The 23,040-nt window shown below is 44.7% G+C and overlaps 1 protein-coding gene across 8 annotated transcripts in view; it reads left to right on the top strand.

The window, feature by feature from the left end:
* pip5k1ba (phosphatidylinositol-4-phosphate 5-kinase, type I, beta a) overlaps window positions 1-23,040 on the top strand; it is a 157,722-nt gene that overhangs the window by 86,320 nt on the left and 48,362 nt on the right. For all 8 annotated transcript variants that reach the window (XM_067983517.1, XM_067983509.1, XM_067983515.1 and 5 more), the window contains exons 8-13: window positions 1,291-1,502; window positions 11,021-11,104; window positions 12,189-12,237; window positions 14,617-14,701; window positions 16,657-16,815; window positions 20,478-20,622. In XM_067983517.1, the coding sequence (XP_067839618.1) occupies window positions 1,291-1,502; window positions 11,021-11,104; window positions 12,189-12,237; window positions 14,617-14,701; window positions 16,657-16,815; window positions 20,478-20,622 (734 nt within the window). The remainder of the gene's footprint in view (window positions 1-1,290; window positions 1,503-11,020; window positions 11,105-12,188; window positions 12,238-14,616; window positions 14,702-16,656; window positions 16,816-20,477; window positions 20,623-23,040) is intronic.

Genomic DNA, 23,040 nt, shown 5'->3' on the forward strand with positions numbered 1-23,040 from the left:
AATTTTAACTACCTCCTGTGTAGGCTTTAGTACAGTGTGTATTACATGGTCTGTGACCTTTATGAATGGTGGATTTGCTTGTCAAACATAATGTCTGTGATGTGACACAAAAGGCTGTGGCTGTCTAAACATTGCAAAAACTACCAGGAAAGAGTTCAGGTCATGGAAATTGGGGAGGAGAGAGGGGAAGACTAGTATTATATTGTCTCTCTGCAAACAACTACTTTCTTGTTCAAAGTAGCTTAAAAGATTATTGGGGTGATGGTAACTGTCGAACTTGTTTGACCAAGGCCTCCGAAAGACAGGAATACACACTTCTTTTTACTGGAACACACAAACTCAAAAAAAAAAGAATGAGGTATAATTTCAGCACAACAATCTCCTTTGAACTTTTACACATTAAGGACCAAGCAGTGGAGGAATACAGTAGTAATTGCTGCCAATTTTACATATTGTGAAGAAATTTAACAATACAGCTAAGAAAATTAAAAGATGTTGAAAGATAGACTTGCATTTATACAATGATTTTCACAACCTCACAAGACACTTTACAGCCATTGAAGTACTTTTGAAGTGTAGTCACTGTAGTAATTTAGGAAACGCGGCAACCAATTTTCACACAGCAAGGTCCCACAAACAGCAATGAGATAATGACCAGATTATCATTTTTTAGTGATGTTTTTGAGGGATAAATACGGGCCCAGGACACCGGGGAGAACTCCTGTTCTTCTTCGAATAGTGCTATAGGATCTTTTACGTCCACCTGAGAGGACAGACAGGGCCTTGGTTTAACATCTCATCTGAAAGACGGCACCTCCGATAGTGCAGCACTCCCTCAGGACTGCACTGGGGATGTCAGCCTGGATTTTGTCCTCAAGTCTCTGGAATGGGACTTGAACCTACAACCCTCTGACTCGGAGGCGAGAGTGACAACCACTTCGGGGACAATTGGTCTTGTCAGTTTCTGTGGGAGGTGGTGCTTGATACAATCCAAGGAAATTCTTAATGAATGCATGATTAACATTTTATCAAATTAATCCAAGGCACAAATGTGAAGGGACATTTTCTACTTAAATATATCTGGATATTATAATATCATTTTCTTCTTCTTCCTCTTCCTTTGTTTTCATTCCTCTTTAGGTACTGAATCATATTTGTTTGGATCCAATCTAATGATGCCACTAACCCAGAGATTTGGAACTTGGGTGATTAAATAAATTATACCAAGCATGAAATTACTATTGATTTCTTCTCCAGGTAGATGATAACTGGTCATTTGTATGCCGTCAGGTATTGGAAAGTTTCAAAATCATGGACTACAGCCTGTTGTTGGGAATTCACAACTTGGACCTAGCCAACAAAGAAAAAGAAAGGGAGGTGGAGAACCTCCAGACTGCCTCAGATGGGAAACGCCCAGGAGGGCAGAAATTCTTGTATTCCACGGCCTTGGAATCTATACAGGGCGCTACGAAATCAGGGGAATCTGTCGGAACAGATGATACGTGAGTCATGTCAAAATATCCTCTTGTGCAGTTGGTCAATCTCCTTTAGATTAAATTAATTACTGTATAAGCAGGTGAGTCGTGGGTTTGCAGTTTAACTATTTTGTTTGCTGTTAGACTACACAGAAATGGGTACAGTAGCTTAGTGGTTATGTTAAGAATGTAAGAACATAAGAAATAGGAGCAGGAGTAGGCTATCCGGCCCCTCAAACCTGCTCCACCATTCAACAAGATCATGGCTGATCATCTACCTCAACGGAACTGGACTACCAGTTACTGGACTAGTAATCTAGAGGTCTTGACTAATGATCCAGAGAGTGTGAGTCTTTTTTTTTTAAAAAAAAGGAAATTTAAAGTGACCATGAAGCTATTGGACTGTCACAAAAACTCACTGGAAGGAAAGCCGGCATCCGTACTCCGTCTGGCCCATATATAACTCCAGTCTCACTCCAGTGTGTTTAACTCTGACTCTTAACTGCCCTGTTGTATCAAATCACTAGAAGGTGGCCCACAACCATCTTCCCAGGGCAACAAGGGATGGGCAATAAATGCCGGACTGCCCAGCGATGCCCACATCCTGAGAATTGAAAGAATTATTTAAACACAAGCTGAACTGGTCAATGCCGAGCTGATCTCAGTCGGAGTGTTACAAATATCCACAGTACCCTGGAGTTACGGAGGCTTATACCAACCAAGCGTTTGTATTTTTAATGCAAATCATTCTGATGCCATAAGGATGCATTCAGAGATACAGAAAATATATTTTAGGTGAAGAGAATTAAAATTCTGAAAAAATAGCCATAAAACACCAAAAATATGACTTTGGGCCCTGTGGTGCCATTTTAGGTGTAAATTTTCAACCCATTCAGTACTGGCTTAAATTTAGGAATTTTGTGCAAGCTGTATTTTTCCCACAGGGAGTGGAGCTATGTTAATGAGCGGCAGAGGGTTTTAGGGCCGGTTTCATAGAATCGGTGCAAAAGATTGAGGAAAGCGTAAAAGCGGGCATGAGTCACTTTCACCCAAATTTCCTTGATCCTTGGCACCAAAAATCAAAACTGCACCGTTGTTCTGTCGTAAGTTTTCAGGAAATTCCGGGCCAAGGTCCTGAAAGACATTTCAGCTCATTTCCTGTCGCCTGGTATGTTAGTAACAGAATTAAATACTACAGAAGTCCTCCATATTGCTGCTTCCGTGGCTAAATCAGGTTATATAGCCTAGCTGTTGTCTCTTATTTCTGCATAGTTGACTCCGGTTTTCAGACATGTTGTTTTTGCATTAAGTTTGTCAGTAAAAAAGTTTTGGCTATGGTCAAGTCTTATTAAGCCACCTCTTGTTGGGTTGCCTTCAGTTATTTTTAATGCTAACACCCTGATTGAAGTCTGGCAAGACAAGCCTTTACAATGACTATATACACGAACTGTGCTGGCACGTTTCCCACCATCTTATGGGTTTTTAGTGGATCGCAGCATTGAAATTACCCGATGTGGTGATTTCAGTTTTCTTGCTCTGCAAAGCAAATCTTATTTTTTCTTGAAGTATTAACAAGCTCTCTACTCTGATGGCAGATTCATCTTGTATTTCTTATTGTGCTAGGGCAGTCTTAGGATAACATTGTTATTTCTAAAATTATATCTCAAATTTATATTGGGAAAATATGGTACTGAAATGTTACCAGCTCCATGTGCTTTCTCTATCATATTGTGCGTGGAACTTATTTTTCTGTACAGATAAAGCCAAGGACATCGCCCAGTCTGAGCAGTTACTTGTTTTGTTTCATAACATTATTTATACTGATTGCCAACCTATTGCTAGATGACTTGTAGCATGTATCTCATTATTCTTCAGCTAATCGAGGGCCAAAAAGTTCCTGTTACTTGTTTCAAAAGGTATATCGTACAAAATTGTATTGGCTAGCATGTGCAGAAAACAGACACATGGGGCTGCATTTTAGCACCCGCCAGCGTGTGCGTTCCTGGCGGGGGGGCCCCGAAAATCTGGAAATCCAGTAGCGGGACCGGAGCCCGCCTCGAACCCGCGCACTTCCGGGTTCCCCGCTAGTGGGAATCCCGCAGGCAATTAAAGCCAGCGGGATGCCACTTGAACCTATTTATTCTGCTCGTTCAGGTCGTTTACAGACCTGATTGAGCTGTTTTATAAGGAGGGGTGGGATTTTACGGTGAAAAGAGACTGTTTCCCACACTGGGGGAAACGCTCCCAATCCAAACGGAGGGGTTGCAGCCAGCAGCCTGTGGCAGCTGCAAAGGTGCATTCGACAGGTGGGGGAGACCCTTCACCATCGCAGGCGGCCACTCCGGCACATTGGACAAAGGTTGGCCTCCACCACCCTCCTCCTAACAAGAAAACTCACCGACCTGGAACCGCAACCCCGGTGTGGGGACACATCTACCTACTTTGCGGACCCCCTCAGACCTACGCCTCCCAGATGGGGGCAGCCGTAGTCGCAGTCGTGACCTCCTCGGAGGACGAACAGCATCACCAGCCTCGCCGGCCACGCCGCCCGCCCCTGCCACGTGGAGCTCCACAACACGGTGCTGTGGCACATCCACCCGCACAGCAGGAGGGAAGGCAACCACAGAGAGAGATGCGTCGCAGGAGGCACTCCCCTCGCCACAGGGTGTACAGACCGAGGCTCAGCTTCCTGGACCTCTCTGAGGAGCAGTGCATACGGAGGCTCAGAGTCAGTCGCCAGGTAGTCGCCGACATCTGCAGCCTCCTTAATGACGAGCTGCTCCCGGACGGACCAAGCAGCATCTTCTTACCTGTCACCATCAAAGTCACCACCGCCCTCAACTTCTTCGCCTCCGGATCCTTCCAGGGTGCCACCGGGGACATCACCGGGGTCTGTCAGTCGTCTGCACACAAGTGCATAAGGCAGGTTACCGACGGCTTGTTTCACAGGGCCTCGACCTACATCAACTTCGCCATGGATGACCGCAGCCAGATGGAGAGGGCGGTTGGATTCCATGATGTGGCTGGCTTCCCACGGGTGCAGGGTGTAATCGACTGCACCCACATAGCAATACGGGCACCTCCACATGAGCCAGGACTGTTCATGAACCGCAAGGGGTATCACTCCATGAACGCCCAGCTCATCTGTGACCACCGCAAGAGATTCCTACACGTGTGCGCCAGATACCCTGGCAGCTGCCACGACTCCTTCATCCTCAGGGAGTCCACCGTGCTGCCCCTCTTCCACGCTCCCAGCACCGGCAACGGCTGGCTCCTCGGCGACAAGGGATACCCCCTGCACACGTGGCTTATGACGCCTCTGAGGCACCCCACCACCGAGCCGCAGCGTCGATATAATGACTGCCACATTGCTACCAGGTCTACAATTGAGCGGGCTATAGGGCTGCTGAAGATGCGCTTCAGGTGCCTTGATCGTTCTGGGGGAGCGCTCCAATACACGCCACTCAGAGTGGGACACATTTTAGTCGTCTGTTGTGCCCTGCACAACAGAGAAAGGTGCCGCTGGAGGAGGCCCCATCCACATTGCCACCCATGTTGAGGAGGCGGAGGAGGCCAAGGATGAGATGAGGAGGAGGAGGAGGAGGAGGAGGAGCAACCCATGGGCAGAACAGCAGTTCACCAGGCTGCTCGAGAGGCCAGGGCGTCACTGATATGTGAACGGTTCTCCTAACAACAGACAGTGTGAAGAATCCAGTCCTCTCCACCTGGACAGAACAGTGGCCACACCAGCCCCCTCCCCTGCCCCCTGCACAAAATAGTCCTGCAACTACACATACATCCACTGTAGAATGACCCAATGGGTGGCATCAAGTGTGGGTGTTCATGGTCAACCTCATGAAAGGGACTTATTACACGAGCCAGTCAAGAATGGCCAAGACGTGGCAGTAGTGGTGACAATAATATTTAATGTACCATTAACAAAAATCAAATATAAATAAAAAACATGACAGTCAAACACCCTTGTGCATCCCCTTTGCGCTCACAAAACCTTCGCCATTCACTTACGAGTACTCCTACATGGTGCCTCCCCTGTGGCTGCAGCAGAGGTGGTGGCAGGTTGCTCTTGTTCATGCCCTGACCGATGAGATGCTTTGGGCCTACGCCCTCTGGGTTTTGGTGCCTGTGAAGGCCCCTCCAAAGACTGCTCCACCTGCACCTGTGCAGGAGCAGACTTGGCCACCTGGAGAGGAGGTAGCGTTGCGGGTACTGGATGAGAGGGGGGCAACGGGTGAGACGTGGGAGCGCTTTGAGTGGTGTCCCCACTTCCATGTCCCCTTTCGCCATTTTCCTGTGGCCAGGCCCACATTACTCCTACCACTCTGCTGGATGACAGTTTGGAAGACCTGTGTGAAGCCTTGTAAGGCCAGTGCCAGAGTATCTGCCTGCCTGTTTAAGGCGACAGAATGTTGTTCACCCTGAGTCCGAAAGGCCGTTGTCAGGGCCTCAATGGACTCATTGGTGAGCCGTGCTTGAAGCTCCAGGGAGGCTAGCCTTCCCTCCATCGCAGACATTCCCGCACATACCCGCAACACTATCTCAGAGATGCCCTCATGTCCGTGTGACAGTATCTCAGAGATTCCTTCCTGTACCTGTGACAGTATTCCCCTCATGCAGGAGTTTGACTCCTCTATCCTCTGCGCGATTGTGGAGAGTGTGCGTGGCATCTGTTCCAGCACATCGCAAATGCTCTGCTGCCCCTCAATCATTCTCCATTTCATGAATGGTCCCCAGGGTTCAGCATCTGTGTCCAGCTGAGCAGAGCCTGGAGAAGAGTGCTCCCACCGACGTGGACTCTCCACAGCGACCCCTGCCACTAGTGTCTGCTTGTGCTCTCGTGTGTGGTGACTCACCATGTGCAACCTCAACTAAGTGAGGATGGGGACCCACCGAGGTGTGTGTATCTGCGCTGATGGATGGCTCGCTCAGATGTGAAGGTGCCCCCCCGCCACCCCCCCCAGAGGCCGGCAGGTCCTCTGAGGAATCGCCCTCCGCCATCACAGCAGTCGCTGAAGGTCCTGTAAGAGAACAGAAGGCAACATTAAGCATGATGACAGATGTTGAGGTGCTGAAGATGGCAAGGCATGTTAACATCATTTGCTATTGTGAGTGCTGAATGTTAAAGTTCTGTCACCAGCCGTTTGTCGGGTGGCAGTCATGGCATCCCCGACGGACAGGCACTCGAGGGTGCGGCTTAGTTTCAGAGCCTTCTGCTCCGCGTCTGTGAGGACGACCAGATGTTGCAGCCCCCCCTCCGGTCTTCGCCCCCTCCTGTGCATTCTGAATTCTCTTCTATAAGGGGAGAAAGTAGAGAGGCGTGAGTGAGGGATGGTGACGTGGCCAACTGCTGAATGCATTGGTTTGGATGAGGCCGACCATGAAAGAGATGCATCAGAGGGTGAGTAGGAGACAGAGCCATGAGATTGTATGAGGATTGGGTTGAGTGGTAGTGGCGGGATGAGTACTGGGGAGGTGAGGAAGTGCAGGTAAGTTGAGGATGAGCTTTGAGTGGGTGTGAGGAGTGATGTGATAGAGGAGTGTTGGCAGTGCAGAAGGAGTTATGGGGTGGGGGGCGGTGATGTGGAAGACGGAATGTAGGAGAATGAGTAAGTGTACTCACTTTGGCTGACCTAGTTAGGTCATTGAAGCGCTTCCTGCACTGGAGCCAGGTGCGGAAGACGTTGCTGCTGCTGGTGACCTCCTCTGCCACCTCGAGCCAGGCCTTCTTGGTGGCAGAGGCAGGCCACTTCCTCCCGTCCACTGGGTAGAAAATATCCCTCCTCACCCCATCCAGTAGGACCTGGAGTGAGGCATCAGTAAATCTGGGAGCAGCCTTTCCCCTGGTCCGTTCCATTGTATAATTTTGGTTGTTTGCTCCAGGAGCAGCATTGGTGGACTGCCCCTTTAAATAGAGCTCCTCCAGCTGACAGCCTGTGATGCGGGTGCTCAGTCCGCCCGCTGCGCAGGTTGATGATGGGAAACCCGGAAGCCACGGTAAGTGCCTTCAATTTACCCGTGATCGCACGGGGAACGGACGGATTTTACTGGGCGGGTTACCCACGCGCCCAGTCGACCCACCCCCCCCCCCCAACCCCGGGCTGCCATCCCGCCTCCCTGGTAACATCGGGGCCAGGTGACCAAAAGCTTGGTCAAAGAGGTAGGTTTAAAGGATCGTCTTAAAGGAGTAGAGAGGAGGAGTGGTTTAGGGGGGAAATGAAAGAGCTTGGGGTCCAGTCAGTTGAAGACCAGGCCGCCATTGATGGAGCAAAGAAAATTGGGCTTGCGCAAGAGGCTGGAATTAGAGGAGCTCGGAGAGTGGTAGGGCTGGAGGAGGTTACAGAGGTAGGGAGTGGCGAGGCCATGGAGGGATTTGAAAACAAGGTATAGATGAGATGAACCCAAAATATTACTAAAAGATAAGTCAAGCCAGAATTTTAAATTAATAAAAAATAAATTGGTAGTATATAGAATTTTTAAAAATCTTCACTCATGGTGATAAATATTTGATTCTACTTGCCTTACTCGGTAGATTATTCCAAACATATTTGGGGCATTCAAAAGGCAGTTAGATGCCAGACTGGGCAAGTTATAGAAATAGAAGGATGAGCAGCGATGGAACGAATGACCTTTTTCTCCTTGACTTTTTTTTCCCCATGGATGATTATATGTCCATGTCATGGGTCAATGTACAAAGAGCTTCTGACTCTTATCAAGGCGGTTACATGGTATAATCCACATATTTTTACAAACACATCTTGATTAAAATCGAGGCAAAGTGCTTGTGGGTTCTGAATCAGCCTTTACATTAACCTGATTTTCTTGTAGTACTTTGGAATAATTGACGTGTACGTGGAGATCAAATGAACGGAAAAATAACGTTACGTAACACTTTTTTGTTAGTATTTTCTCACTTTCTTTGAATTTAGTTTAGCCAACACAGCAAAACTATTTTACTAAAACATTTGGAGGTTTAATTTTTATGCACTTACCTCTCATTGCATCAACTCATTGGGCTCAATTTTCAAATTAAAAAACGGGTGAGTTGGGGGCGGGGGGGGCATTGAAAATTGCCACCATTTCAGACCCGCCTCTAACCCGCCCGTTTGCGGTTTTCACTAGGGTGGGACGAGGGGCGGGTGACCAACCCGCTCCCAGGAGGCGGGTCAGGCCTTAAAACCTTTCAAGGTGGCTTTAGGCCTCCATTTTTCACTAATTCCCGATTTCAACCCAGGGGGGCCGGGATTCCGGGGCCTTCTGTTTCACGCCTCGTGAAAAGAGGCGAGAAGGCCTGAGACTAACAGGTAGGTACCTAGAAAGGCACAGCTTGTGGGCCCAGAGGAGCCAGGAGTGCTTCCCCCAGGCCCAACAAGCCTACCTGCACTGACCCCCGACAGGAAACCGACAAAACAAAATAAAAGACGTCCTTACATCAAAATCGTAAGGATGTCCGGGAAACCCGTACTAATGGGTTTCCCGACCTCAATTTGACCCCCCAGCCCCCTTCCCAGCTCCATTTTAAAATCGCCCCCATTGCCTCTTCTGGCCCCTCCCCCCAAAACAACAGAAATGTGAAACCAGAATAAGCCTTTTCTGCAAGATGGCCGGGCAAAGACAATGTGCTGGGATGGCTTTCAGTGATTTCAATACTGTTCATAGAATCTTGCCCTTTTCTTTTCTCTCAGCCTTGAAAATTTTTCCTTTTCAAGTATATATCCAGTTCCCCTTTTGAAAGCACTGGTGTGTCTTTTTCCTCCCACGTTTCAATGACCACCTCTACATTTCTATGTGCAGAATGAACAAGAGCATACTAAAGGTGGGCAACTTAGTTTAGTGTGGAACGCCCAGGACACGACGTCGTTGCTTTCTGAAGGTGTGAATGGGGAGTGCTACCCACTAGCTCCAATCCACCATTCATGTCATCGGAGTGGCACTTCCTGTTACACGTGGGGATGTTCTGCACAGATGTCTCCCAACTAGTTAACTGGTAGAGATGAAAAGAAAAATATAAGTACAAAAACTATTAGTTTTAAAGCTTGATAGTAAGAGGCGATGGAGATCTATGATTAAGAATAGCATTATCTCTCTTTTTAACATTTAAAATTAGGCAATAGTTCAGCAGAATATATCTCCTCCCAAAATTGCCTTACTAAGAGGTTCAGTGGGTTGGCATATTTCGGATCCACGTTAGAATCCAGTCTTTGTTTAGGGATTTTGCATGAAACAGTTTAGCCTTGTCCTAATGGATATAGGTACATATCAATGTCCTTATCACCCTCCCAAGTTCCATCCCTACACAGACTCCCAACTTGCTCAGATTATGTGCTGCTGGTCCATCATCCTTGACATCAATTATCACTCCTGGCTCCCAAAGTATTGAATTCAAAGTCCTCTTCCTAGCCTTACCCCACCATACCTCTGCAATATTCTCCTATATCCCTATATCCCTTTGGTCTTCTAACTCTGATCTCCTGTGCATCCCCTCCACTGCACCATTGGTGGCCGAACCTTCAGCCATCTTGGCTCACTCTCTGAAACTCCTTCCTTAAACTCTTCCAACATGCTACCTATCTGCCTACCTTTTAAAGGCCTCTTCAAAATTTGTATTTTTCACTGTCTTCTATTCCTGTTTGGCATCTGTTTTCTCCTATGTGCAGCACTTTGGGATGTTTATTACTTTAAAGGCACTGTATAATGCAAGTTATTATTACACCCAAGATGGGAATGTTTCACACTGGGTACATAGGAACAGGAACAGGAATAGGCTATTCAGCCCCTCGAGCCTGTTCCATCATTCAATTAGATGATGGCTGATGTGTAAAAGTAGAAAGTGTTCCATTCCCCAGGTGTGTGAGAAACAAGTCTTGCTACCATGTGGGAACTGCTAATTTTGTACTGTACTTAACTATACAAGCTATAAAAACACACGAGCCGTTACCTCTCCCATTGTTCCGTGAGCAGTGGTGGATGGTCGAACCTGCACCTGTCTGTGAATTGGTGCACAACTGCTCAACTAGTGGAGAAAGCATTTGAGCTATACAAAAGCAGTGGAGGAATCTACAGTAGCCGCCAGCTGTGACCCAGCAAGTGCAAAGGACTTGCTGTGTGAAATTAGTGGGAGGGACTGCCTGTCTCATATTGGCCTTTAGGGCCATGTGCTGAAACATCTTTGAAAAACGCGAGACATCATCAAAAATAAAATATTGCCTACTGCATTTAACCAGGAGCTCGATGCTTTTCTGGTGCATTTATTGTGGATCCTAGGATTCCTGGGAGGGAATTTTAACTTTGGGCGATGGTGTAAAATGAGCGATATCAAATTATCCGCCCATTATACACATGCCCAACTTTTCCCTTCCAAATTAAGTCAGTCGAAGGGAAAATAAGCGGGGTGTATAACAGGCTGCCAGTTCGATAAGGCCAATTTTATACCATTGCCCAAAGTTAAAATTCTCCTTCCACCCTTCCTTGTTAAATATTTTTAGCCATTATTATTTTTTCACGTTACTTATTTTTCTTTTCTTTTGTAGAATGGGTGGCATACCAGCCAAAAATAGTAAAGGCGAGAGACTCCTACTTTACATGGCCATTATTGATATTCTACAGTCCTACAGGTATTGACTGCATGAGTAATAACTACTTTTGTTCCTCGGGAATTGTTTGTATTTTCATCGTCCCAGACTGGCCTTTCACACCAGTGAAAGTAAAGATTCCGTGTATCGCACAGCCTTGGGTTGGCGAAGGCATTTCTCTCATGAAGGTTTTATTTGGCAAATGGGCGCACATTGGATTAGAACACTCCTTTGACCTCAAGTGTTTGAATCTGGTACAGACTGACAGTGTGCAAGCAACTCCTCCCCCTCTCACCATAGCTGTAAAGGCCCTGGAAGCTTCTAATTTCTAATGGTTTTCAGTAGGTGTGAACAAGCTCTTGACTTAGTGGCCCGTATAGGTGCGTGTCATAGAAGCTTGGGGGCTGCCTATAACGATTAAATGAATGTTTCCATTAATTTGCATATATTTCAAATTGCTGACGCGAGCAGATGCTGGTGTCCTGAATGGGATTTATCCACCAGGGAGGCAAGGCCTACAAAAATTCAAACAAGACCATCCAGCCGATAAATAAAAACAGTAATGGCATCGAGTTGTCAAGAGTTCTAGTGCTGGATTACCTGGGATCTGGAGCCAGTGCGTAGCCCACGCCCCAGAGGTTGGACACACTGGGTTCACCTCAAATCTGCCAGCTGGTGCTAAATTGGTCATTTCAGCCCAGCACGCAAGGGTGCCTGATGTGGCCAATAGAAAAAAAAAATTCACACAGCTACACTAGGGAGGGAGGTGTTCCTCTGAGATTAGATATATTGTTTGGGAGGGCAGAGATAGGGGAATCTTTACTGTGTAGCTGACTGTGCTGACCTGGAAATGTTTTTAATAATAACACTGGGAGCCTGAAATGGGAGGATGTTTCATTCTGTAATCTTCCTCGTCTCTTGCCTTGAGCACAAAAATTCACATTTAAAAAAAACACGTAATTCTTGTTTGCAAATTACAGTACTCCAATGTTAAATCACTAGTGCAACGTCCCACTTTATTTTTTTCATATACATATTCAAAACAGCAAACCATAATTGTAATTTGTTTCAGTTTTCAAATACTTGACTGATTATTTTTTTATCTCCACCCCCCCACAACAAAAAGGTTCATCAAGAAGCTGGAACACTCTTGGAAAGCACTTGTCTATGATGGAGTAGGTTTACATTTCATTTATCTTTTTGACCAAGGGAGCATTAACTAAAAGGATGTAATTACTAAGTGTGCTTAACAGGAGAGGCAAAAGGAAAGTGGCCCGCGAGGAATGGGGAAGTAGGAGGAAACACTTGGCTATTTGTATTATTGTGATTCTGCATAAAATTGTAATATTATGAAATTAAGCATTCTGCTGCGGTATATGGATTTATTTTATAAATGACCCAGCTGTATAATTACATTACATGGTATTTACAGCACCGAAACAGGCCATTCGGCCCAACTGGTCTATGCTGGTGTTTATGCTCCGCACGAGCCTCCTCCCACCCTACTTCATCTCACCCTATCAGCATATCCACTCCTTTCTTCCCCCATGTGTTTATTTAGTTCCCCTTAAATGCATCTGTGTTACTTGCCTCAACTACTCCATGTGTTAGCGAGTTCCACATTCTTACCACTCTCTGGGTAAAGAAGTTTCTCCTGAATTCCTTATTGGATGTATTAGTGACCATCTTATATTTATGGCTCATGACCAACACTGTTTCTTGCTTAGGGATGTTCTGAGAGATGAAATAATTTAAGTTCCAGCTACCATTGTGTGTGGAACTTTTTTTATTTTTATATATTGCATTACACTCTTGTTCATATAAAACATAATTAAATGCAAGTGTTTTCTAATCTGCAGTCTTTGTAATGGTGGCTTGCAAGGATAAAGGTCTTTTACTAATTGCTCAGAATGTCATTTGAGCTGCCTTTTACCTCTCTCTGATTAGCCACCATCTTCAAAAACTCTAGTGGAAAAAGTTGGCATGAGTACAAAGTGGGATTTTTCATTGTACTTGCCAACTTTTTCATTAAAATGATCAACTGCAGAAACTTCACTCCCATATTTCTTTAAATACTGTGAAGTTTATGATGTTCCACTCTTCCTGCTTTCACTTGTTAGGGTAGAAATGACTATCCTCAAGTTTAATGCACTCAAACTACATTCAACAATAACAACAACGTGCATTTATACAGCGCCTTTAACGTAGTCAAACGTCCCAAGGCGCTTCACAGGCATGATTTATCAAGCAAAATTTAACTCCGAGCCACATAAGGAGATATTAGGACAGGTGACCAAAGGCTTGGTCAAAGAGGTAGGTTTTAAGGAGCGTCTTAAAGGAGGAGAGAGGGAGGTTCAGGGAGGGAATTCCAGAGCTTGGGGCCTAGGCAGCTAAAGGCATGGCCGCCAGTGTTGGAGCGATTAAAATCGGGGATGTGTATGTATATGTTGTTTATGTTCAGGTTCTAGCCCACTTAAAATAAACTGGTTAATGTCCACATAAAAATAGCCCATTTAGAGAAGCAGTGCAAGCATTTTAGGTGTTTGTGCATGAACTTTAGTAATCAGAATTTCTATACTCGTGTTCCAAGTCCATATCCAGCACTTCAGTGGAGGCCATTCTCAATGTGCATCTTTCGTTACAAGCAAAGTGGCTTTCATTGAAATGTGGAGCAGTTACTCTCGAGTACTATCAAGCTAGAACTCTTTCTTTCAAAAACAAAATTAAGCATAATGAATTGCAGCTAGAATTTGAAACTAGTCGCATGACTCAAATAAGGGGGATTTGAGTAATTTTAGATTAAGAAACTAGTAAGGAATTAGTTCCAATCAGTACCTTGTGACTGGAAGTATTTTCTTGGGCTATGTCAGTATATGTGTCTCAGATTGAGAATAGAAGACTATTTACATTCACACAGTCTGACAGCAAGAGTGTAATGTTATTTATTGATGTAATCTGTTTAAGAATGTCATTAAAAGCAATTCATCTCTCAAATCTGCATTATTTGCTGCAGAGTTCAGCACTAGAGTAGAACCATTCAAATGTGAAAATTCTTTGGCACCGAATACTGGAGCACAAACGCACAGTACCATGGAGCAGGAAGACACCGGTTCAGTTTGCCCTACCCCACCCCATTCCTGATCTCCACCGGGGCAACGGGGGGCTGTGGCATCAAGTTGCAAAGAATGGGAAAATTGGACGGACATGTTCTATCTTGATGGTACTGCTTGCTTTATAGCAATTGCTCAACAACAAAAAAATGCCAGTGGTCTGGTGCATTCCCAGCAGCAGAAGCACAAAGCCAAGCAGACTGAAGAAATGAGTGACTTGGAGAGAGGGGGGCAAATTGCACAACCAGTGAGAATGTCCCGATGTGCTGCGTTTGCACAAAGTAGCAATGTTAAGAAAAATAAAACTGAACAAAGTTTATTTGGACCCCTGTACCGTTTCTTTATTGCCGTGGCTCCTAAGGGCACAATTTCACTGAGCCTTAGTATGGTGGGACGTGGGTTTGTGTCATATGTTATTTACAGGTCCCTTTTATCTTTCCATAGGACTCTGTGTCAGTCCATAGGCCAGGATTCTACGCAGATCGTTTTTTGAAATTCATGAGCAGTAGAGTATGTAAGAAGACCCTGTGTGAGTATCAGGAAATATTTGATAGTTCACTATTGCCTGCTTGTTTAGCATGCTGATATCTGCTGAATGTATTTGGAGGCTTTTTCATGGAATGATACAGCACAGAAGGAGGCCATTTGGCCCATCATGTTGTGCTGGCTCGATGAAAGAGCTATCCAATTAGTTCCACTCCCCTGCTCTTTCCCCATAAACCTGCAAATGTTTCCTTTTCAAATATTTATCCAATTCCCTTTTGAAAGTTACTATTGAATCTGCTTCCACCGCCCTTTCAGGCAGTGCATTCCTGATCATAACAACTTGCTGCGTAAAAATATTTCTTCTCATCTCCCCCTCGGGTTCCTTTGCCAATTATCTTAAATCTGGGTTCTCTGTTTACTGACCCTCCTGCCATTGTAAAGAGTTATTTACTCTATCAAAACCCTTCATAATTTTGAACCTCTATTAAATCTCCCCTTAGCCTTCTCTGCTCTAAGGAGAACAGTCCCAGCTTCTCCAGAACTGGAGAACTGAAGTTATTTCACAAAATATTTTTATTGGTATCTACGATTTGAAAGAAGTCACCATTTGATGGGTTCAGTCCAGTGCGGGATTACAGGGCTGGTGAATCACACGAATAGAAGCTGTTCGTGTCAAAATGAACTTTACTGGTATTGTGTACAAAAGGGAGGCCAGACTTGTTGTGCACTGAGCATCTGTTAGCCACTCTCCATGTGTAATAGTTTTGGATGGCTTTTTGTAAGGGCTTAGGTTTGATTGGAGAATACATTTATATCTCCAAGCAAATCCAAGACCTTGTCAAAACTGTGGGACACATCACTAATCAGAAAATATTATGCATGGAATGTGTCTCTGAGATGCCAAGTCTAGTCCTCATTCTATGTAACTGTTTTTAAAGGGAGTGGAAATTATTAATGCAGTCCCAATGCTGATGTATCCCAATTCTGCAAACAGCTGAATGACTGACTCACTTGACTGGTTTTCATACTGATTTTAAGGTAGTTTTGTTTCAAATCTGTGCACTAGCACAACATATTTTTGCTTCAGTGGTAGAATGCAAGAATGCATCTGTTGTTCCTTATTTAGTGAGGTCCTGATTTCTGCACTGTCTGTGGGGTGGTTGAAGTGAAGCCGGGCACTTCCTCATCGAGGAGGAAAAATGAAGGCAAGTTATAACAGGATCCCCCCTTCAAAAAAGTATTCATGTCGGTTACCTCGACACCTAAGGACAGGGAACAGATTGCTCATTAGGGAATACTGTGTGTCCCATGCAAATTAGAGAGAGGGGAATGAAATACAATTTTGAAGGAGGGAAGATGATCAAAGAAATAATTCTAAGAAACTAAGGTCTGCCATTAGAAGCAGTTTTCCCCATACTGATGAGATGAAAGGCTTCTCTCTCTGTCAGTGGTGAGGGTCATAGGTGAAGTGAATTTGGGCAGTTGTCAACCCAATTTCTGTGACTGAGACCACTACAAAGTTTCTGCTAATTGGTATTGACAATTTTATTCAAAAAAAGTCCACACGGATGTGGGAAATGGAGGTGTCACAATGGCGCAGGAAGAGATGCTCTCCTGAGAGTTTTGTGATGGCGATAGTGAGTTTGAGGGGAGGGGAACACAAAATGTTTAACCCTGATGTGCACAGAAATTAACAGTAACAACGCAGTGTTACTCTTGGGCTATTATTCAATGACTGGACCTGTTTCAAACCTGCACATGGTCAGATTGCAATTGTAGTCCTACCTTTTAGATTCACTCAGTGAATCAAATTTACAAAAAAGTCATGTGGAACTATACCCTGCATAAGTTGGTCCCAATATGTGGCAGTATTGAGAACTGCTCTCTTATCCAAGAGAGGAAAGTTTTCAGTGCTGCCACATGTTGGGATGAATTTAAGTATTTTGTGTGTCGTCTTTCAAATGAAATTGTATAATTGTTCTGTTTTACTTCACACAGCTTTGAGATCATCGCCTTCAAAGAGGGCCCGTAATTCCATCCCGATTGTTAAATATGTAGGACAGGAAGTACCAGCCTCTGGACCAATACAGGATCCAAATGAAGGAAAGAATGAGATGCTATCTGGAACCAGAAGCTATTGTAGTCTTGATGAGGAAGGTAATGCATGGTGCTTGTGTTTAACTTTAGACATAAATTGTTAATTCGCAGTTTCTCTCTCACATAAATGGGAGATAATTTAAATTTTGAAAGTGTTGATGTGTGAGTATTGTAGCCTTAGTCTTAACATTATCAATAGGTTTTTAATCAAACTTTCCTTTGTTATTTTAAACATTGAGTATGCTTAGAACCATCCCACGTTATAAACTCCTGTATGAAGTAATGACACATCAGTAATTTTAACATCTATTTTGGATTTTGTGAAAAGGTGGTAGCTGATTTTCTTCCTTCTCATTTTCTGAGTTCTTTTTGAAAACATGTATTCTAGGATGTATAACTGCTTTAAGCCATTTGTCTGTAAACATTTTATATTTGAACACTAGTTTGTAACCTCACTGAATTTGGAAATGGACTTATAAAACGTTTTCATGGTATTTGGTGAGGTCAAACCCCTGAACCTGTTTGTATCCTTTGAGTTCTGACTGAAATAAGTTGGACTTCAATTTAAAACTTTATTTATCAAGAGACTAGGTGATACCATGGGTTGATGCACTGCCCTTTTGTCCTGTGGGGCCAGTGTCCATATCTAGAATAGATTTATAGGCGTACATTTTCCTTCTGGCTGTAAAGGTCCAATGTGAAATGACATGGGTCAGAGGGACCTTTATTCTGCAACTGGTAATGTTTCACCCTGTTACTATATGGTTGAAATATGACGTCTTCCAATCCCTTGCGACAACATCCTTCATCTTAATGAGAACAAAAATTGACCAATTATTTTTTTAAACATGGTCTATATGTTTTGGTTCCCTCACGGCCACATTGCATTTTCTGGCCAAGATACTGGGCAGGCAACTTTCTGTAAGCCCTCTGCAAGTAACTTATGAAGGGTTTAGCAAAGGCCTGATATCCATCACTAGTTTCCCACAGCAACACTAATAAGGAAACTCTAAATTGCCCATGTCCCACCCGTCCATTGGTGCCTCCGCATGCTGCAGCAGCTACATTATCCCGGGCCAATCACATTCTTGGGCCAACCACGAAGAACCAAAGTGAATCATTTTATTTATGCCCTCCCCTGAATACATGTCTTGAGGTTGAGAATTTGTCATCTCTGATCACTGTATGGCATCTCGTGTTGATACATACATGCCATTTCCATTCATTCTTTAGCTTATCTTCCAGAGCTGACAAAAGAAGCAAAAAAACAAGATCAAAGACCAGTGAGAGAAAACCTTGATACCATCTAGTATTGCTGAGGTATGCAAAGGCATACAACAAGTGAAAAGTGATAAAGCATCAAGTTGCAATGGAATACCTGCAAAAATACACAAATGTAATGGCAACTTCATTGCATAGGGCCTGTTGTGTGTGGCTCTTCCACCAGAAACCATTTGAAGTGATCTCAAAGAGCTACAAGTCATTACAATTTACAAGTCAAAAGGGAAAACATTCAAATAACGTAAATTACCACATCCTCCTCCTCTCAATTGCAGGGAGGTTTCTAACGTGAATTATACTAAATCAAATTTTAGTAAGTCTTTAGAATGAGATGCAGCCCAAAGCATAACACAGCTTTTGTGGAAGCGGATTCATTAGTAACTTTCGAAAGGGGAATTGGATCTTTACTTAAAAAGGAAAAAATTGCAGGGCTATGGCGAAAGAGCAGGGCAGTGGGACTAATTGTTTAGATCTTTCCGAGAGCTGGCACAGGCACGATGGGCCGACCAGCATAGAAGGAGGCTATATCGTTCTATGATTCCATAACTTCTCCTAAAGAAATGAGAAAGTCCCTGCAATTGCATATGAATTATTGGTACATAATGTCTTTTTAATAATTGATTTCAAAAACAGAAACTTAGGCACAGCAGCAAGAAATTGAGAAAAATACTATTAATCATTTTAATTTAAAATGTATAATAAAGTCAATGGAAAACAAATTAATAAAAGACTGAACAGGCTGGGGCTCTTTTCTCTAGAAAACAGAAGGCAGAGGGGTGACCTAATTGAAGTCTTTAAAATTATGATGGGGTTTGATAGGGTAGACGTAGAGAAGATGCTTCCAATTGTTGGGGAGACCAAACCAGGGGCTGTAAATGCAAGATAGTCACTAATAAATCCAATAGTGAATTCAGGAGAAACTTCTTTACCCAGAGAGTGGTGAGAATGTAGAACTCGCTACCACATGGAGTGGTTGAGGCGAATAACATAGATGCATTTAAGTAGAAGCTCGATAAGGGAGAAAGGAATAGAAGGATATGCTGATAGGATTGGATGAAGTAGAGAGGGAGGAGGCTTGTGTGGAGCATAAATACCGGCATAGACCTGTTGGGCCGAATGGCCTGTTTCTGTGCTGTAAATTCTGAAGCAATCCAAAACTAATCCCATGGGGCCTACTGCCTCACCAAAGCTCTGTATCTTCCAATGCTTAAAATGTTTTATCTATTTCTCGCACAGATGCAATCGTTTTAGCCTCAACTGAAGCATTCCATGCTCCAACAACTCACTGCATTAATATAGCAAATCTATGATATAATAAACCGCAAAACTTGAATTTCAAAGAGGAACATCACTGGCTGTGGGAGAAGAGGTGTATTTTCAATGTTAAGTGCTCCACCCCACCCACAAAAAAAATTCATTTGTTTGGTTTTTTTGCATTTCCTTCCTGACACAGACATTTCAATTGGGATGGGCCTACAAGTAGTCTAAAGAGATTCACAATGTTCAGTCTCTCTACTGACATAGACTCACTCAGTGGCTACATATCTGGCGAGTCTCACTCCAGCTGCCTGCCAATAAGGATGAGCAGCAATCTGCATTCGTGTTCTTCCTGGTCCTGGATATCAGTCCAAGTGCTGGAATCCAAGGCAAGGACTCAAAAATGACCAGCAATAATAACATTTTATGGTCGGGAGGCTCAGCCAGTTGAAATATCGCGAAGAGATACAAAAAAATAATCATTAAGGGTCAAAATCATTAAATACAAAATCAACTACCAAATATTTGTTTTGTCTCTTTTCCCCCACCCTCCTCCCCCAATGATGATGAGTTGTGTAGGCCTAGCGTTCCATTGGTGCTGGCATCCTTCCAGTACCGTGCGCAGAGGTAGGGGTTGCCAACCCTCCAGGATTGTCCTGGAGTCTCCAGTAATTAAAGATTAATTTCTTGGACACTGCTATGAGCAAACCCGGGAGAAAAATCATCGGGGCATTATGTTAACGTAGTAAAATGTCCCAAGGTGCTTTGCAGCAATGATTATCAGACAAAATTTGACACCGAGCCACATGATATTAGGACAGGTGACCAAAAGCTTGGTCAAAGAGGTAGGTTTTAAGGAGTGACTTAAAGGAGGAGAGAGAGCTAGAGAGGCAGAGAGGTTTAGGGAGGAAATTCCAGAGCTTAAGGCCTAGGCAGCTGAAGGCACAGCCGCCAATGGTGGGGCGAAGGGAGTGGGGGATGCGCAAGAGGCCAGAATTGGAGGAGCGCAGAGATCTTGGAGGGCTGGAGGATGGAGATAGGGAGGGTCGAGGCCACGGAGGGATTTGAACATGAGGATGAATATTTTAAAATCAAGGCCTCACCGGACCGGGTACTCAGCCATTTAATTCAAAATAAAACTAAACTTTTTGAATAACTTGGACTTTTTTTTTCTTGTTTTGTAGCAATAGGATATCGTAGGCGGCCAGACCTGTTACCCAGCACTACATCTTTATTTGAAGCAGCCTCTTTAGCAACAACCCTTTCCTCTACTTCATTATTTCTGAATGAACAGACACCATCCGAAGGAACAGCAAATTCTTCATACAAGTACGAGTCTCATTACTTTGTTCAGTAGCCTAGCTGTTAAATATTGTACTGTGTATGATTTGTAAAGATATAGAAAATATAAACATTGAACTTCCTAGTGTCACATTGATATGGAATTGTCAAATGTCGGGTTTAAAGAGATCCCCCAGCAACATGTCTGTACAAATGTTACCAGACAGTTTAATGTGGTCTCCAATATTGATGCTGTTATGGACGCCAAGGAGTATTTCACATTGCTTTGAAGTACCAAATTGGTACGAAACCCTGCCGGGGATATATTCTGCCCACTTAGAGCAGGGAGAATAAACAGATTGGTGTATTTTGTTTCCACTGCTATTCCTCTAGACCGTCTTGCAATTGAACGCTGGTAGCAGTGGAGAAATATATACTATATTTAATTGTTCGGTAAGTGCCCTCAGGTATATAATAGATTATATTTGTTGCACTATAGTAAGAATTTGAAAAACCAATAATTTCACACATTAACTAACCATATCAAAAGAACAGGAGCTTTGCAGGATTTGCTTTTTGGGTTACTAATAATACCTTTTTCCCCCCATATAACAGGATCAGTTTGGCAATGGCCTGCATTCTGTGCCTTGAAGCTTTTTTCATTAAAACTTAATATTTACCCAATACTCCAAATCAACAAAAAAATGTTAAAAAATGCCATATGATGTTGTGTACTATACTGGAACTGTTGGGGTATCTTTGATATTGTCTGGCCACCAACTGATTAGAGTGCACAATTTTAATTCCACAATCACCTTGCACACTTTGTATTTAGCTTACCAAAGTGCATATTTTTTTTAAAGAATGTAATGCACCTACTATCCTCTAATCAGGTTCTGCATGCTGATAAGAGTGTATCATAAATGTAGCTACTGGGAACGTGATGGAAAACGACAAAATGGAGCTCTTGAACTATACAGTATCAAACACTAGGATACTGGGTGGCACAGTTGTCATTATCCTTTCACCTCCAGGACCTGGGTTTGTGTATGGCAAATACTGATAGTGTTAAAGTACCGTCTCTCAAAACATGTACGGATCTGAAGTGCCCTTAATTTAGAACTTAATTGTCATTCACACTGAAAGGTGCTACAGTAGTTTTAGTGTGGGGAATGTAAAGTCACATAGGTGCAGCTGGTGTTGGTGATCTTGGGTTAGCGTTAAGGCACGTGTTGAGGTAATGCAGAGGGAGATTTACTCCACGTGGCATAGAAGTGCTTGATATGGACAGAAGGAGAGTTCCAGTTACCTACATGAGCACAAAATATTACACAGGGCTGCCTAATTTAAATTGGTGTGGAGTCGGCAGAGGCCTGGCGGAAATCGTGGTAACAATAAATAACACATCTGCAAACCAGAAGAATTGGACACAGATTGCCACAAGAAACATAATGGGCTCGAATTTAGCAGGCCTGCGGGTTCCCAGCGGGTGGTCCTCCGGGAGCGTGGAAAACGCGGACGGCTAATTGTGTGCGTCCCCCACGTGATCGCGGGATAATTGGACCCATTAAGCCCTGCTTCCGGGTTCTGCGCTCCCCAGCTGCGTGCCGGCCGGCTGCGCATGCGCAGTACCGTCGACGCGATGTAGGAGCTCCAGTTAAAGGGGCAGTCTCCCAAAGCCCCTCCTGCTGCAAGCAAGAGGTCTGGGAGAATGGCTCAACAAAAGGGAAAGGCTGCGCCCCGTTTTTCAGATCTGGCACTGCAGCTGATGCTGGAGGGCGTGAGGAGGAGGAGGGAAACACTCTTCCCAGAAGATGGGCGCAAGTTCCCTGCCGCCGCAACCAGGAAGGCATGGGCAGAGGTGGCGGCGGAGGTGAGCAGCAGGGGCAACACCCCAAGGACTTGGGAGCAGTGCCGCAAGCGCTTCAATGACCTGACTAGGTCTGGCAAGGTGAGTACACCAACGCATCCTCCCACATCCCGTCCCCACCATCACGCCAAGCAGATCACAACCCCCTCCTGCACAGCCACCACTGCGCTCCATCAGCAATCCTCACAGCCACTCATTCACCATCCTCGCCGTGCACGCAAGTACCCACCGTCCCTGACCCCACCCGAACACTACCACACACCCCAATCCCCATGCAATGGGATGGGCACGTGGCCCACGCTTCCTCCCATCCGTTCCGCGCCATGCTCAACCCAACCACACCGATGCTCGATGCGTCTCACGATGCAAGACGCACCCACTCACACATCTGTGTTTTGCCTTCACAGGAGAAGAGGAGCAAGAACAACCGCGAAAGGGCACGCACCGGAGGTGGCCCGCCGCAAGTGGTGGAGCTCACCGACGCAGAGGTGGAGGCGCTCGACCTCGCCCGCACGCGACATTGCCTGTCGGTGGCCGATGGCGAGTGTGTCGCTGCCGAAACGGCCGGTAAGGGAAAGCTGACACTCAACACCCAT

The sequence above is a fragment of the Heptranchias perlo genome, chromosome 4 (assembly GCF_035084215.1).
Source record: "Heptranchias perlo isolate sHepPer1 chromosome 4, sHepPer1.hap1, whole genome shotgun sequence".
NCBI lineage: Eukaryota > Metazoa > Chordata > Chondrichthyes > Hexanchiformes > Hexanchidae > Heptranchias > Heptranchias perlo.